Source organism: Terrapene carolina, unplaced genomic scaffold (genome assembly GCF_002925995.2).
Source record: "Terrapene carolina triunguis isolate 2854851 unplaced genomic scaffold, T_m_triunguis-2.0 Scaffold95, whole genome shotgun sequence".
Taxonomy (NCBI): Eukaryota; Metazoa; Chordata; order Testudines; family Emydidae; genus Terrapene; species Terrapene triunguis.
Window position 1 is genome coordinate 17,313,357 of NW_020664446.1, and position 17,715 is coordinate 17,331,071.

At 41.4% G+C, this 17,715-nt stretch overlaps 1 protein-coding gene across 1 annotated transcript in view; it reads left to right on the forward strand.

Annotated features, from left to right (window-relative positions):
• The first annotated feature begins 4,864 nt into the window (after nucleotides 1-4,864).
• Nucleotides 4,865-17,715, forward strand: part of PLPP4 (phospholipid phosphatase 4) — a 101,078-nt gene continuing 88,227 nt past the window's right edge. Inside the window, exon 1 of the mRNA XM_024216990.3 lies at nucleotides 4,865-5,100. Within this exon, the coding sequence (XP_024072758.1) occupies nucleotides 5,045-5,100 (56 nt within the window). The 5' untranslated portion in view covers nucleotides 4,865-5,044. The remainder of the gene's footprint in view (nucleotides 5,101-17,715) is intronic.

Consider the following 17,715-nt stretch of genomic DNA (forward strand, 5'->3'; position numbering starts at 1 on the left):
GTGATTCCAAGGATTTTTCTGAGACAGCGAAGGTGGAAGCTGTTCAATCTCTGCTCCTACTTGGAGTAATGACCCAGCTTTCACAGCCATAAAGGAGGATACTGAGGATACAAGCCTGATAAATAGACACCATTACGTTCAGGGTTAGCAGCTTGTTGCTCCAGATACATGAGGTAAGTTTGCCAAAGGTGACAGCTTTGCTGATTCTCACATCAAGTTCTCTATCAAGGCTAAGAGAGCTAAGGCAAGTTCTCTATCAAGGCTAAGAGGTTAAAGTTGAGCCAAGATAGCAGAAGTGATCCACGTTGTCTAGCACTTCATTATTGACATAGATTTGAGGTGGGATGTTGGTGCCCTGTGACATGACTTCTGTTTTCTTGATACAGATTACCATGCCGAATTTGATACATGCATCAGAGAACTTATTCATCATGATCTGTAATTCATCAGATGAGTTAAGAGGCAAATGCAGCAGCATCTGTGAAGAGCAGATCCCGAACAGTGAGCTGGGTGACAAACCTTTTGATCTGAAATTGTCTGGTGTTGAACAAGCTGACGTTCATCCTCGATTCAATTAATGCTCCAGATTGAATGTTTCCAAAAGCATACTTAAGAAGAATAGAGAAAAGAATGCCAAAGCCGTTAGGCATGAAGTCACAGTCTTGCTTTATGCCAGTATCAATACTAAACTCATTGCAAACAATGCTAACCATGTTGAAGGCCTTTTGAAGGTCGACAAATGCTACATAGAAAAGTGCCTGTTGTTCACGGCTTTTTTCTTGCAACAACTGCATTGTGAAGGACATGTCAGTCATGGAGTGTCCAGCTCTGAACCCGCACTAGCTCTCAGGATAAACTCTCTCAGCAAGGACTTGAAGTATTTTCAGCAGAACCCTTGCAAGCACCTTGCTGACCACGTTAAGCAAAGATATCCCTCGGTAGTTGTTTCCCCTTTATTTTTGTATAAAGTAATTATAAAGCTCTTTCTCCTTTATTTTTGTATAAAGTAATTGTGTTTGCATGTGGCTTTCTTCTCAGAAGGCAAGGCTGGGTCCAGGCACCAGCTCAGTAAGCAGGTGCTTGGGGCGGCCAAGGGGAAGGGGCGGCACGTTGGGCTCTTCGACGGCAATTTGGCGGTGGGTCCCTCAGTCCCTCTCGGAGGGAAGGACCTGCCACCGAAGTGCCACCAAAGAAGAAAGCGCGCAGTGGAGCTACCGCCGAATTGCTGCCAATCACGATCGCGGCTTTTTTTTTTTTTTTTCTGCCGCTTGGGGCGGCAAAAACCCTGGAGCCGGCCCTGCCAGAAGGTGCAGAGAAGTGCAAGGATGTCACTCACAAGCTTTCTCCCCCCCTGCCTTTAGGAGTTCCAGAGATATCTGACCAGATATGAGTAAGGATTCCTCACATGAATAAGGATTATTCATATGTTCCACCAGCAGTGATGCACATACACAACAGGTGATATGTTATCTACACCAGTCATCTAGGGGCGAGGTTAGAAAAGGCACAAATGTTTGACAATGGAAGACATATCAGTTGAGACTTTTCAATCGAGAGGGAGATGAGCTTTATTTAAAAGGACAATCAGGTAAAGAGGCCTCATTGGGGCTACTCATATACTTATAATTAAGCACGTTTAAATATCTTCCTGAACTAAGGTCATAATTACTCAAAAATACAGGGAATGTGGAATGCAGGCCACTAGACCCGATTTCCCATCAGTGGCCATGCAGGGGACACGTTCTATCCTTAAGGTAGACCACATGCTTCTGAAACTTATTTTATGGCCCTAGTTGCAGCCCCTCTCAAAGATCTGCACAGCTCACTTGTTTAGGCACAGGTGAGCATATTATTAGTTTGTGCAAGGACCAAAGATAGAAATGTGAGCATAGTGGAAGTCTAACAACATATCTCCACCCAAAGCAACTCTGATTGTTATTGAAAATCAGTGCAAGCCACAAATAGACAATAATAAAACATGAGGTGGATCTTAGCTAAGTAATAGAAATCTCTTTTCAGTGGCTATGCACAAAAGTGATTTCTCCAAATGTGTCCATGTTCCAAATCAGGACTGCCACATGCACTGTGCTTCAACCACTCTTCTTAGAAGAAGTATAGCTGTTGTGCATTTAATCAAGTACATATCAAATTACTACCTAGAATATACTCATGTGGAAATTTATGTCTCTCTTAGGCCTGACTCTCCACAACTATAGATCAATGGGAGTTTGACTATATAGTAGCTCATACATAGAGCAGTCACCCAAAATGTGGAGGCACTAGGAAGAGGGACATATGTATTATACATGGACTTGCTCGGGTAAAGATCACAACACAGATATGAATAATCCAGAGCATACAGTTAGTTATCTAAATATGAATATACTGAAGTGAGCTGGTGCCCGCATATTGCAATGATGTTTGCTTTGTAACTGTGTGAAATAATCATAACCATGTACACTTTCCAAAGAACACATTTTTCAAAGGCCACATGAAAGTAGGTTGGGAGTTTATGTAACTAAATGTGAATTACTCTTTTGCATTAACTGTGGTGATCCCGAACTTTCAGCACAATAAATATGCTAAAAATAATTCAAGTCCCAAGTGCATTCAGGAGAGGGGAACCTAAGTGAGGTTTGTGTTTGCCAGTCTGCACAGAGACTTTGAGCCAAATATGCATGCATAAATCTAATCTTAGATATTAGTTGGACACTGTCCACATGAAGAAATGCAATTCTGGGAACACACTCCATCCCCAAAGCTACAAGAGAAGAATTCAGACAAACTCTCTGCCTTGGGTGTACACAGAGATCCATAGGCAATAGGGAAGTTTCCCTTGGATCAATTTACAAGGAGGATTTCCTCAGTGATTAGGGGTCAAAGGAAAACTGCTGGGTCTAGATTATCACAAACTGAGATGTGGAACATTAATTTCATTGCTCAAAACGCAGAACTACTGGTTTGAAAAATGACCACACATTACCAGCTGCTTTATGGAACTGAAATACACATAATACTCTATTAATATCACTGATGTTACAATGGACATAATGGAATACATAGTGGAAACAGTCTCATGTTGCATCTCTTTGTCTGTTCATTGCCTATATGGGGCCAGATTCTGCCATGCTTGCTCTACAAATCCACTGAAGTCAATGGGGGCTACTCACTGAGCAAAGGTGACACAATTTAGCACTTAAATTATAAATACTGAAATTGTCTTTTTATATGTCCGTAAAGCATCTAACACAATTTCCAGTGCTATATAAATAATAATAATATACATATGATCAGAGATTAAGATGTTACTTGCACTGACAGCAATAAATGCAGTTTAGAAAAGAGATCAGTGCCTAAGCTTGGTAGAAAACCTACTATACATGCAGAATATGGTGAAGAAAGTATCCAGACACTGTTAATCCATTAGGCAAATATTATCCCATAATGCTGCCAAGCACAGTATCAACATGAGTTGTTTGGCCTGTAACTGCCAGCTGCACAAGTTGCCAGCAACAGTATCCTTTGGTCTCTCCCCCGTCCTCTTGTTGGGGGGGGGGGGGTGCTCCATTTCATACTACAAACTCCTTCTTTATGAGCCAATTACAAAAAATGAAATTCAACCTGCTGAATCCTGATCTTAAATACTATTTGTTTAAATTACACAGTATCAGAGGGATATGTCATGTGAATCATCCTCCTGCAGCCTGTTCCATGAGTAGATTCCCCAAGGATTAAATGGACAATTGTTAATTTCTTTCTCACTGAGGATGCATATTTAAATTGAGATGTCAGAAGTATTGTACCTTCATTCATTTACTTCAGTGCAGCACGACTATGCAGGAACATTCTTTCCAAGCGTTACCCAAATACTCAATACGACTAGTACAGGGTCGTTCCATGATTTTGAGCAACCTTCACTAAGCCAGTCACACTCCTAGCAGGGGCGGGGGATTTGTGCTAGCGGCCTCACCGAATATTCATTTTGATTTAGCCCTAACAGCTCAGTGTGGAATCCCGTGCGAACGGGAAAGTCCCTAGGCCCTCCCTTTGCAGAACTGTCCCAATCAACCGAAATGAGCCGCTGCTCCGAAAATCTTTCCTGATCGCAGCGGAGAATCCTAAGCACAGCGCCTGGTGCATGCACCCAGGTGGGTCCAAATGAAGGAAGCTTTGCAGGTGACTGTCTGGGAGCTGGGATCCCCCTTTTCCAAGAAGCGTGGGAATTTCCAACTTCACAGAACCAGCGGGAGCGTCTGAGCGAGCGAATCTAGTCTGTCGGGAACGGTAAAACCCCCCTTGAGGGAGGGCGGCTGTCTGGAGAGGCAGCGGGGCGTGGGCTGTGAAATTCCTGCACATCGGAGACCAGGGGAAACCACCGGCAAGCCTGGGAGCTGCGGGCTGCAGTGGACACTGAGCAAACGAGCTGCGAAGCACACAGCTAGCTGGAGGCGGCGGGAGTTCCCTGGGGCTGCGGGGCGGAGCTTGGACAGCCAGAGGCAGGCAACAGATAGTTACCGAGTAGGAGGGCAGGGAAGGGGAGTGGAATTCCCCAGGATTCTCCCCCGCCCCAGCCTGGAAGTTAGTCCCGGGGACCCTCCCCCCCCTCTCTGCGCTTGGGCACCGGCGGATCAATAGCAGCAGCAGCCGCCGCCCGGGTGGATGTGTCAGTCTGGCGGCGGGGGCTGGCAGTCAGCACAGCCCAGCGCCAGGTGTCTGCAGCCCGGCCCCATCGCTCCGCGGGAAGAACATTGTCTGCGTCCAACAGCTGCAAGAAGCGTGCCGGTCCTGCCCGGCCGAGCCCCGCTGCTGACCCTCAGCCCGGGCGGGGAGGGAATGGACAGGGAGGGTCTGGGGCTTGCTCGGGGCTGCAGATTTCCCCAGCACGTTGTTCCCAGCGGGGGTGGGGAAGGAGCGGGCTCCTGGCCGATCGGAAGCAGCTGATTCCCCCACCCCGCGCCTGCTGGTTTTGCGGATGGAATTGAAGGCGGGGTGCTGAAGTTGCCGAAGCCTGCCTGGATCCTCCCCTCCGCCCCTCTGACAAACCATGCGGGATCTAGCGATCGAGATCGGGATACGAGTTCTGCTCTTCGGTGTCTTCGTGTAAGTACCCGGCCGAGGGAGAACTCGCTCCTGGCCCTCCCAGCTGGTGCTTCCGACCGCCCGAACTTTTCTCTGCTTCCCCTTTGAGTTACCTGGCTCTTGACTTTCTTTGGTATGGCCTCCATTGCTTTGATACATAACCCCCCCCCCCCACACACACACACACTCTCCCTCCTTTTCTCTCTCTCTCTCTCTCTCTCTCACACACACACACACTCACACACACACACACACACACACATCATTTCTAGATATGAAACCAAATCACGCTCAGTGCCGATGGCAGGTTAATGGCTTAACATGTCTGGGCTGGCGTGTTTCCTGCTAAATTCCCTCTCTGCCCCCTCGCCCGATTTAATTTTTAAAGCACAGACTGTTTTGATCAACTGCGGCAGCTGGGATTGGAATGGCACTAAGGAAACTAGGACTTGAGGAGCGGGGACTGCAGGAGTTGGACTGGGCTTGTACATGCATGCCAAGCGTCTGTCAGTTCCCCCGTCCGTCTGTCCTTCCTCCTATCTTTGTCCACCTTCTTTCTTAATAAGCTTCTGGCTTTAGCTGAATGTCGAAGGTGGGAGCGAGGGAGAGGGAGAACTGCAAATAGAAGAGTTAATCACCCCTGTCAAAATTGATGCATGCTCCTAACAACTGTTTCCTCACAGCCTTACTAGCCTGTGACTGAGATCTGTAGTTTTGTGCTTGTAATGGGGAAGCATTCCGTCTATCTGTGCACAATCGTTTCCAGCAATGTTTTCTGTTTCAGTGGCACACACCGTAGCTTTAAGCAAATTGATAACTGTTGCTATTCGCCGAGCTAAGAAAATAGGAACGCAGGATAGTAGGGACCGATGGTTCGTACCCTTTTCTTGTCACAGACGTTTTTGAAGGCACCAAAGCTGCTGCAGTGAATTTCATTTTGTCCCGAGGATAATCTTTTATAAAGAACACGAATAATGCCCAATCTATGCTGGGACAACAATGATGTGTCAAGGACCTTAAGACGATTGCTGTAAAAAAATTCCGTGTGTGTGTGTGTGTGTAATTCCAGCAGGTATAATCTTTTAGAGCAGTGTTATTTTTAATTGCATAACTAATGTATCACAGCCTTGAAACAACTAGCTAGGTGTTAGAATGTCATGTTTCTTTCAGAATCTTCAGTGTGTGCTCAACATTCCAAGGAGAGGCATTCATGAGTAAAGAGCAATATAATGTCATGATTCCTAAGAAAGACATGAATATCAAAATACTGTAGTTTAGATTGTGAATCATGTGTATATATATTTGTATAAAGAAAGCTAAGGAGTTGGAAAACTGACTTTTGAAGATTCTGAAAGAAGTACAAGTACTTCTATACCTACACTATTCCTTTAATTCTTACTCCTTGTCAAATAGTGCTACTCTAGTAGAAACAGTCATACAGTAATTTTCTTTGTTTACGTTATGCATCAAATATCAACCCAATAAAATTTAATCCTTTTTTCCCTTTATGGTAGAATCCTTCAATCTTTAGACATTTGAACAATGAAAAACTTCAGTATTTTAAATGAGTTCGTTTTAGCTGCTAAATGTTTACAGATTTGTATTCTCAAACTTTGTAATCTCTCTACGCTGCATTAGAAACTGCAGCAGTTTCTTTGATCAAATAAAGGTTACAGCCACGGGATGGAATTTTTAAAAGTCCTGTTTACTTCTTACCTCCTTAACTATGGATCTGGTTTGACACAAACACATACAGAAATAGTACAGGGTATCCATTAAGCCATGACACTGCCTTACAGCTAGTAATATTTGAATCCTTTGATTTTATTTCTATCTGGGCCTGTCATTGCTAATGAGTCATTTGCCTAATATACTTCTCGCTGACATATTCTTCAAAGCTCTTCTTTTTTATTTTTTAAATATTGTGGCAGATCTTTTATTAGAAATGCAGCGTGTTTGATAAATGTGACATCTTCATTTTGATCTAAATTCTGATACTTTTCATAGACTCATAGAAGTGTAGGGCTGGAAGGCACCTTGAAAGGTCATCAAGTCCAGACCCCTGCACTGAGGCAGGGCCAAGTAGACCTAGACCATCCCAGGGCAAATGTTTGTCCAACCTATTATTACCAACCTCCAGTGATGGAGATTCCACAACCTCCTTTGGAATCCTAGCGCAGAGCTTAAACTACCTTTATAGTTAGAAAGTTTTTCCTGCTATGTAACCTATATCTCCCTTGTTGCAGATTAAGACCATTACTTCTTGTCCTACTTTCAGCTGACATGGAGAGCAATTGATCACTGTCCTCTTTATAACAGTCCTTAATATATTTGAAGACTATCAGCCACCCTCCCCTTGAGTCTTCTTTTCTCAAGACTAAAAATTGCCTTTTTTTTTTTTTAATCTTTCCCCATAGGTCAAGTTGTCTAAACCTTTTATCATTTTTGTTTGTTCTCCTCTGGACTTTCTCTAATTTTTTCATATCTTTTCTAAAGTGTGGTGCCCAGAATTGGACAGAGTACCCCAGATAAGGCCTCCCCATGCTGAATATGGTGTGACAATTACCTCCTGTGTCTTATATATATGACAGACCTGTTAATACACCCCAGAATATTAGCTTTTTTCATAACTGCATTACATTGTTGACCCATATTTCATTTGTGATCCATTATAACCCTGAGATCCTTTTCAGCAGTACTATCACCTAGCCAGTTACTCCCTCTTCATAGCTGTGAATTTGATTTTTCCTTCCTAAGTGAAGTACTTTTCACTTGTCTTTACTGAATTTCATCTTGTTGACTTCAGACCAATTCTCTAATTGATCAAGGTCATTTTGAATTCTAATCTTGTCCTCTAACATGCTTGTAACACCTCCCAGCTTGGTATCATTTGCAAATGTTATAAGCATACTTTCCACTCCATTATCCATGACATTAATGAAAATACTGAATAGTACTGGACCCAGGACTGACACCTGTGGAACCCATTGGATACGTCCTCTCAGTTTAACATCAAATCATTAATAGCTACTCTGAGTACAGTCTTTCAATCAGTTGTATATCCACCTTATCGTAATTTTATCTAGACCACATTTCCCTAGTTTGCTGATGAGAATATCATGTGGGACTGTCAAAGCCTTACTAAGATCAAGATATATCACATATACTGCTTCCCCCCATCCACTAGGCCAGTAACCCTGTTAAAGATATAAATGATTTGTTTTTGACAAATCCATGCTGGCTATTCCTTAAAACCCGCTATTATCCTCTAGGTGCTGACAGATTTATTGTTTATTAATTTATTTGTCTCTTTTGGGTTATTGAAGATACGCTAAGTGTTCTATAATTCCCCAGGTCCTCTTTTTAAAGATAGGCATTGAGTTTGCCCTTCTCCAGTCCTCTGGGACCTCACCCATCCTCAGTGAGTTCTGAAAGATAATTGCAAACGGTTCCGAGACTGCATCAGCTAGTTCCTATTATGAATTTCATCTGGCTCTGCCAACTTGGATACATCTAATTTAGTGAAATAGTTTTTAACCTGTACTTTCCCTAGTTTGGCTTGCGTTCCTTTTCTCTTGTTATTAATTGTGTTGAGAGTCTGGTCACCATTTACTTTTCTAGTGAAGACTGAAGCAAAATTGGAGTTAAACACCTCAGTCTTCTTGATGTCATCAGTTCTTGGCTCTCCTTTCTTGCTAAATAGACAACCTACACTCTCCTTCCTCTTTCTCTTGCTCCTAATATATTTAAAGCCTTATAGCCTTTTATGTTCTGTGCATTTTGTGCTTTAGCCTTTAAGATTTTATCTTTACATGCTTATGTTACACTTTTATACTCCTCCTTAGCAATTCATCCATGTTTCCACTTTTTGAAGGATTTCTGTTTGATTTTCAGATCTTTAAAGAAGTCCTGATGGAGCCATATTGGCCTCTTATTAGTCTTCCTATCTTTCTGTCACAACTGAATAGTTGGCAGTTGTACATTTTTTACTATCTGCTTGAAAAACTGCCAGCGGTCCTGAACTCATCCCTTAACATTTTCTTCCCACAGAACACGGCACCTTACCTGCCTATTCTGAGTTTGTTAAAGTCTGCTTTTTCAAAGCCCATTCTCCTCACTCGGCTGCTCTCACTTCTTCCTTTCTTTAGAATCATGACATTTATCATTTCATGTTCACTACCAGCCAAATTGCCTTCCATCACCTTAAGACTTGCTATCCTGTTGGTCAAAATCACGTCTAAAATGGCTGTTCCCTGGTTCCTTCCTCCACTTTCTGAAATGAAAAGGTGTCCCCAGTACATTCCAAGAACATGCTGAACATTTTTTGTTTTGTTTTTTGCTATATTACTTTTCCAGCTGATGTCTGGGTAGTTAAAGTCCCCCATTGCTACCAGGTCTTGTGTTTGGATATTTCTGTTATTTGTTCTAGAAATGCCTCTTCCACTCTCCTCTTCCTGGTTTGGAGGTCTATAATAGACTCCTACCATGACGTCACCCCATTCCCCCCACTTCTGTCTTTTACCCAGTGACTTTCAACTAGTCTGCCTCTCACTTGCTTCTGGACCTCAGAACAAGTATATATATTCTTGATGTATAATGCAACACCTCCTCCCTTTTTCCTTGCCTCTCCTTTCTGAACAAGCTGTACCCCTCTATACCATTATTCCAGTCATGAGATTTATCCAACCAAGTCTCTGTAATGTCAGTTAAGTAACAATTTAGCTTATGTGTTAATGTTAATACTTACAGTTCTTCCTGTTTATTCCCCATTGTCCTTGCATTTGTGTATAGACATCTAAGATGTTGAGCAGATTTTCCTCTGATTTCATTCTTCCAGCTCCTAAGACTCTATTGTAATTTTCCATGTCCCTCCTCTGCCCCCCAACATTTTGCTTTCTGTCAAGGTCCCCTTTTTTAATGCTTATCTGTGGGCTTTCATCACCTGCCCCCTTTGATGAGTCACTGCACGAAGGTGTTCTTCCCCTTCTTGGTTCGGTGGACCTCATCTCTTCCCAGCAGATCTCCTTTCCACAACAGCATCCCATGATCTTCTTGATTCAATAGCTCACAGCTTTCAAGAAAGAAATGCTTTATGTAAAGTCACCAAAACTCCAAATGCATAATAACTTATCAAACAAGTCTAGCCCTTTCATACGGCTAGTCTTCCACTCTTGCCTTCTGGAAGTTCTGGAGATATATACATTATGAAAGTTTAGTAGGTAATTTTCAGCATCCGTTTGGCAAAGAAGAGATCATGATTTCTAAAAGTACTGAAGATTTATTTGCAATTCACATCTGGGTAGATATTTTGTTTTATGAAAGCTCATACTTTAGATCGTAATAGTTATAAGGATACAATCCCTGAGTAGAACGAGAATATACTGACTTTGTATTCTGGTAATCGTTGCCCCAAGCAGCTCTTTGCTGCTATGATGATATACAGTATTTTCCAATCTCTGTTTTTCCTTTCTAAGTTTTATTTTTTTGCAGTGAGAGGAGAAGGGGGAATTCTGCTTTTGAAACTTCTTTGGTTCATACAGCTTTATTTTTTTTATGTTACACCTTGTTTTGTAACACAATCAATGGCATTATTATGGGGAGGAGAGACCTTTCAGATTTTTTTTTTTAAAAACAATAATTATTATTCTATCAGTGTTAGTGAAAACTGGCAAATTGACAGTCCTTGGAATCTGAAGCCCTCTGTCTATCCAGACAGCAGCAATACAAATGATCCTATGCTGTACCACAATCCTGGCATGGAATAACCATCTGGGATTGAGAACCTCTAGGATTGAGAGGGCTGTGTGGTCTCCATCCTTCATTAGGGAAAGACTCCCATATGCAGTCCTTTTACGAAGATGCTGTTAATTTTGGGTCACTACCAAGTTTCACAGAATTAGAATGTTGACTTTAGGAGAATGGTTCCATAGCTTAGTACCAATCTTCTGAGAGCTGTTTGTTCCCCCCAGGTGGCTTTTTAGCTTCAACCTTCTGACTAACTCAAAATAATATACTGGAGCATTTTTCACTATGAGACACAAAAGAGAAAGATGCACTTTCTGTACCATAACATTGGCTGGTGATGAATGTCACATTTCATAAAGTGCTGAAATATGTATAAGTGGAATATTTAATGCAGTTCAGGTAACTTTGCTGACGGTTGTTGAAATCCACTATATTTCCAGTTTGAAAATACACTGCAACAACTGTCTCTCCTTTACTTAAAAGACTCTGGGCAACTTTTTCTTTTTGCAGTGGTGGTAATCACCATCTTAGACGCTTCTGATGATGGCAAAAAATTGTACTCTTGGAGGTTTTGAAAGTTCTTTTTGATCAAATGAATACCACAAACTACCATAATTTATGCATCTTGTTGAAAGTTATGTATTAGCATGGAATAGGAATAATTCTCAAGTCCAGACTAAAAAAATAATAATGATGAGGCAGTCTGAGAAATCATTTAAGTTGGTATCTTTATCTATGCTTGATAAATAATTAAGGAACACCTTAGCTATAAAAATCCGAGTAACAAACTCCTGTGCCTTTATAAGGACCATGCGCTGAAGGTTCTTTTACTCCTCAGGGTTCATTGGTACTGAAGGAGAGATGAGTTCAATAATATTTATTTGAAGATCTCTGCCTGCCTACAGTTCTGAACCACAACTTGCTAAATTGTTTAAAAGGAAAAATGTAGGATGATGCACGCTTTTCTGGAAGCAAGGAGAGATTTTCTTTGAGTGCGTTCAGTGAAACAGTCCTTGAGCCATAACTGCAAACAGAAGAAAGTGTAGTGTTGTTTTGTTATTCCATATAGTTTTTCCTGGTTCTCATCTGATTAACTAAATCACTTTCCTTTTAGAAAAATATTCAGCATCATAAAATGGGCTGTCTGAACCCATCCTTCTGTGAATGGATGTGATGACTCTTAGGCAAAGAAATGCTTTTAACTGTAGGAGTTCATCAGCTTTATAACTTAAGTGTAGGCAAATTTTATATATGGTTCTACAAAATCAAATACCTTTTAAAATCAATTCAATCCATTTAATAATTAATTTGAACTTCATGATGCTTTTTTAAGTTACTCTGCATTAAAAATAAATACCATAGTGTGTTTACTAGGCAAGATTTTTAGGGTAGTGGTAGGACCATTGTTTGATAACAACCGTAAGAGTTTAATCTCTTATTCTTTCAAGAATTAAAAAAATAGTTTGGACAGATCCATGATCTGAACATATTTTTGTGCCTCTTGCATTTTGTAGTTATTCCTATGACTCAGAGTATTTTTGATAGTGCCTGATTGATGCTAAAGCATATTAAATTTAACCTTTCAACCACTACACAGTGACTGTGACTTTTGCCAGTCATTGGAGATTTGATCAGGCAGACCTGACTGACTTGACAATTAGAGGAAACTACAGAAACATCTCAGGGCATATTTGGTCTTTTACATAAAAAAGGAAGCGGTACTGGCAATGAAATATGCATGGAGTGTGGCTATTATACTTTAAGGATGATTGCAGATAGGAGTTGCCTAGTAAGCTAGTTGACAAGATCAATCTTCAGTCTAAGCTATATCTTGAAAGGGGGTCCTTTTCAACCATTTCGTGGACATATCAGAACATCACAACATTGGCTTAGAGTGAGGATATGAGTATCAGTCTCCATTGTTGAAGGTTTAGCATGGTGACTTTTAGTATCAACAACATATCTCCAATGATTCTAGAGCTGCTTCTAACTGGTTAAAAAGAAAGTTTTCAGGACTGCTTCATCAAACCTTGAGCTCTTCAATGAATGTGATGTAATTACAATATAAATGCAGCTCAGGATAATTGGATATCTTTCCAACAGCACAGTCTTGTTAATAACGTCCCTTGAAGATAAATATTTACACCAATGCTTCCCAAACTATTGGTTGTGATCCACTTATGAGTCATAAAGGTTTACAATGGAAAGTGTCAGTGTATTCTACATAATGTTAGAGCAACTGCTTCAAAAATTATCTGAATGCCATTGTCTTCACTGGAGCAGACAAAGTGGCCGAGTCTTTTGTGGCACTTGTAATGTATTTTCAATAGGTTTTCAGGATTTTTACATTCATGTTTTGGGTTTTTTGCACTCTAAATAGCATATCAGTAACAACAGCACTAGGTATGCAGCCTTCTTTTTTTGACTCATTCCTGTGCAGGAGATTTTACAGATGATCTGGACAATATTTCTAATGTCTCTAAATAAATAGGATGTTTTCTGGTTGTGAATCAGACTGTAACATTTATTATGTATATTGTATTTTACTGTCTGTGATGGGTTGAACCCCCCGTCCGGGATGCCACCTGATGTGCTGGAGTCCCACTGGTTCCACCCGTTCTACTACCCTGGGTTTCCTCACCCTATCTTAGCTGTGCCAGGTCCTCGAGCCTTCTCCGGCACACACACAGGTAGGAACACACCCAGCTGCAAATGGACAGAGGGATCAGCTCTGTGATTCACCCAGCACACACTTGCACACCTCATTTGGGGTATAAATCCAAAATAATATTGCCTTGCATTGTAGAGAAATTTGTACAACGTAAGCTCATAAATTCACCCCCTCCCTCAGTGTGGAGAGAGATATGCATAACTTCTTCCCCCTCCTCCCCCCAGTTATACATTGCACAAACTGGGTTTTATAATAAACAAAAACAAGTTTATTAACTACAAAAGGCAGATTTTAAGTGATTATAAGGGATAGCAAACAGAACATAGCAGATTACTAAACAAATAAAACAAAACTCGCATACTAAGCTTAAGATCTTAAAGAGACTGGTTACAAGAAGTAATTTCTCACCCTAAACGTTGCAGAAATTCTTGAAGGTTAGGTACCCTGCTTGCAGCTTAAGTCTTCAGACACCATATTCACAGACCAGATCCTCTTTCCAGACTGGGCTCAACTCTTCCCCAACTGAGTCTTTGTTTCTCAGATCTTTCCAGCTGTCATCCTGGGTGGGGATTCAGTGAAGAGTGAACCAAGACCAACTTACTCCGTAGCCTTAAATATAATTTACATAAGGCGGGAACCTTTTGTTTCCCAGTCTTGACCTCCCCCTCCTTTTAGTGGAAAATCACTAGAAATCCAAGATGACACGACCACCTGACCTTGTAGTGTCAAAGCAACACCCCAGGATGCTTCTCAGGAAGGAGAGAGATTAGTATCTTCAAAGTCTTATTGTTTCTTCCTAATGGCCCATCAAGGCTGATGGCCAGCTGTCAGGTGGGTGTTTCCCAAGTACACACACAGTTGTAATTAATTATTACATAGTCAATATTCCTAACTATAGATACAGCAATGATACATGCATACACATTGGATAATCACATTCAGTAAATAATAACCTTTCCAATGATATCTTGCATGACCCATCTTGCCCAAAACGTATCTTAGTTATGCCATATTCATATCCTAACAATATTTCTATAAGGAATATGGAGTGAAAGGTCACACTGTCCATTTTCATTGCATAACTGTAAGCTTCAACTGCCCAGGTGGTTAAATATTCATGTTTGTTAAAATATTATTTGTTCATTGACTTTTGATTATAATGAAACGGGAGACAAAGAAACCAGAGTAACTGAATTGCATATGCTAGGGGTTAGGGCAGGGGTAGGCAGCCTATGGCACGTGTGCCAAAGGCAGCATGCGAGCTGATTTTCAGTGGCACTCACACTGCCCGGGTCCTGGTCACTGATCCGGGGGGCTCTGCATTTTAATTTAAATTTTAAATGAAGCTTCTTAAACATTTTAAAAACCTTATTTACTTTACAAACAACAATAGTTTAGTTATATATTATAGACTTATAGAAAGAGACCTTCTAAAAACATTAAAATGTATTAATGGCATGCAAAATCTTAAATCAGAGTGAATAAATGAAGACTCGGCACACCACTTCTGAAAGGTTGCCGACCCCTGGGTTAGGGTAACAGTATTTACAAGCTGTGTTGTTGCTTACATTAAGATTGCTCATGCAGTGAAATGAATCAAGTGGTAATACAGCTATGAATCAGAAGTGCACCCCTAATAATAAATCCTCAGCTAGTGTAAATCAACTTCAGTGGAGCTACTGTGATTTACTCTAGCTGAGAACTGACACAATATGTATAAACCTTCACAAAACCTAAAATTAACTAACAGCAACTTCTTGTAAAAGAAAGGTTATTCACATAGATGGGTAGTGGAAGGCAAGGGCAGTAGTAATACACACCCTCCTTGGGTGGATGCTGAGTAGGTTCAGGGATGGAGCATGAACTCACAAGCGAGCCTGTATAGATATGAGAAAATCACTGCAGTCAGAGATCATCATTTAAATATCCTGTATCTGGAAGTTAGTGTGGGAAACAGAAATCCCAGACTTGGCTAAACCTCTATCTTATCCTTTAACCTTGCAGTCGAATACTTTAACAATATTTTGAATGAACAAGAGTTTTGCTGTTGTCCTTGAAATTTACAGCAAAGCGGTAGCTGTCAGCTAAACAATATTTCTTCTTTGGATTTGAGAATGCTTATGGGATCCTGCTAGGTGTGTTTGGGATTGGACATTTTCTCTAGAAACGATGGGCTAGATCCTCACTCGGAGTAAGTTGGCATATCCCCATTGACTTCCAGTTTATCTGGCTTAATATCTTCATAGCCCATATTGGGAATTATTATTAATACACCTCTACCCCGATATAATGCTGTCCTCGGGAGCCAAAAAATCTTACCGCGTTATAGGTGAAACCGCGTTATATCGAACTTGCTTTGATCCGCCGGAGTGCGCAGCCCCGCCCCCCCCCGGAGCACTGCTTTACTGCGTTATATCTGAATTCGTGTTATATCGGGTCACGTTATATCAGGGTAGAGGTGTAATACATTTTATTCCTGTAGCACTTCGTCAGGGTGGGTAAGTACTGCTAGTAGAGATCGTTGAATAGCGCAGAAACTGAATTCTGAAAGACATAGCCATCTTGCCCATGTTCAGACTCCTTTTCATTCACTATTAACGAGCCTCTTTGTTCACACTGATGTCTGCAGAATGGCTAGTCTTGGGGCTGGTCCAAACTAACCCCCCAGTTCGAACTAAGATACGCAACTTCAGCTACGTGAATAACGTAGCTGAAGTCGAAGTACCTTAGTTCGAACTACAAAGTACTTACTGCGGGTCCACACGCGGCAGGCAGGCTCCCCCGTCGACTCCGCGTACTCCTCTCGCGGAGCAGGAGTACCGGCGTCAACGGCGAGCACTTACGGGATCGACTTATCGCGTCTAGACAAGACGCGATAAATCGATCCCAGAAGATCGATTGCTTACCGCCGAACCCGGAGGTAAGTATAGACGTACCCTTGGGTATACCTGGATTTGCTTGTGAACAAGTCTTTTGTTAGTGAACAAGTCTATTTGTTCTTCATTAGTCTACTCTTTCTATTGTCCTATGAGGGAGCAGAAATAATACCATGTGATTAAGGTGACTGATTACACATCATGAATAATGAAGCATGAACACTCAAAATGAAAATGTCATGAGTGACTCATAGGTTGAAAATTGTTGGCCAGGTCTAGGAAATAGATGGACATAGCTACTTTTATCTTAATTTCTCCTTAGCTGAGCTTGAATTCCTTATCATGTGGGACTTTGAAGAGGGGAAGCAAAGGGGGAAAATGATGGAACGTCGTTCCCAGTATGTAGAAAATGTAATCGTTACAGCAGATGATGCCCCAGGACAAGCTGTCAGAACTACACAGCTCCTTCTAGCTTGTTAGGATTGGGTGAATGGAAGCCTATTGCTTGAGTAGGCAGAGTTCTGTTAACACAGGAATGACTCTTGAGGAGTTCCCTTTTTTGCTGAAAGGTTGTAATTGATTCTGTCTAACCTATCTATCCATCCATACCCTGCAATCTGTTTACATGCATTCAGAGGATTCCCTAAACTGTATCAGTATCTTATTTGTTAAAGTTCACATGATGTTTCTTACAAGGCTCGTTCTGCTGGGCTTAGTATGACACAGTTGTTCACTGCTCCTTGACATGGCATGGAGTCTACCTGCCTCTTCCTATTAAACAGAAAAGCACACTTCTGATCTCCATCTTTTGTGTAGCAGAAGAGTGGAAGCTGAAGATGTAATGACATAACTAAGCCTTTTCATTTACCCTCATAGTTATGGCTGGGTTTCAGTGAAAGCTACAAACGGAAAATGTTTTGATAGACCAAAAAAAGAAAAACATAAAATAACACACTCAAAAGGCTTAACGTGCGTCAACAAACTGTACAAAGCTCAGCTGTTTCCCTGCACAGGGACCTATGTAAAAATGCAGATCCCTCCTTCAGTTTTGATATCTGCATGTTGACCCCACCTGAGTTTTGAAACCCACTCAACATTTTGTCCTTTCACTTCACATCAAAACAAAAGGAAACCATAAGCCATAAACTGAAAAGCCCTAAGCCTCAACCAATGGCTCAGACGTGGCATGCAACAGAAACAGATCAGCAATGGGACTCAACACACTTGCTGCCACAGCATCAGTGCGCAGCTACTGGGTTTTAAAGAACTGACACAAGAAGGAGGGAGGTGTATATCAGCTTAAAGATTAGCATGGAGATGACAGTGAAATACAAAGGGACCTTT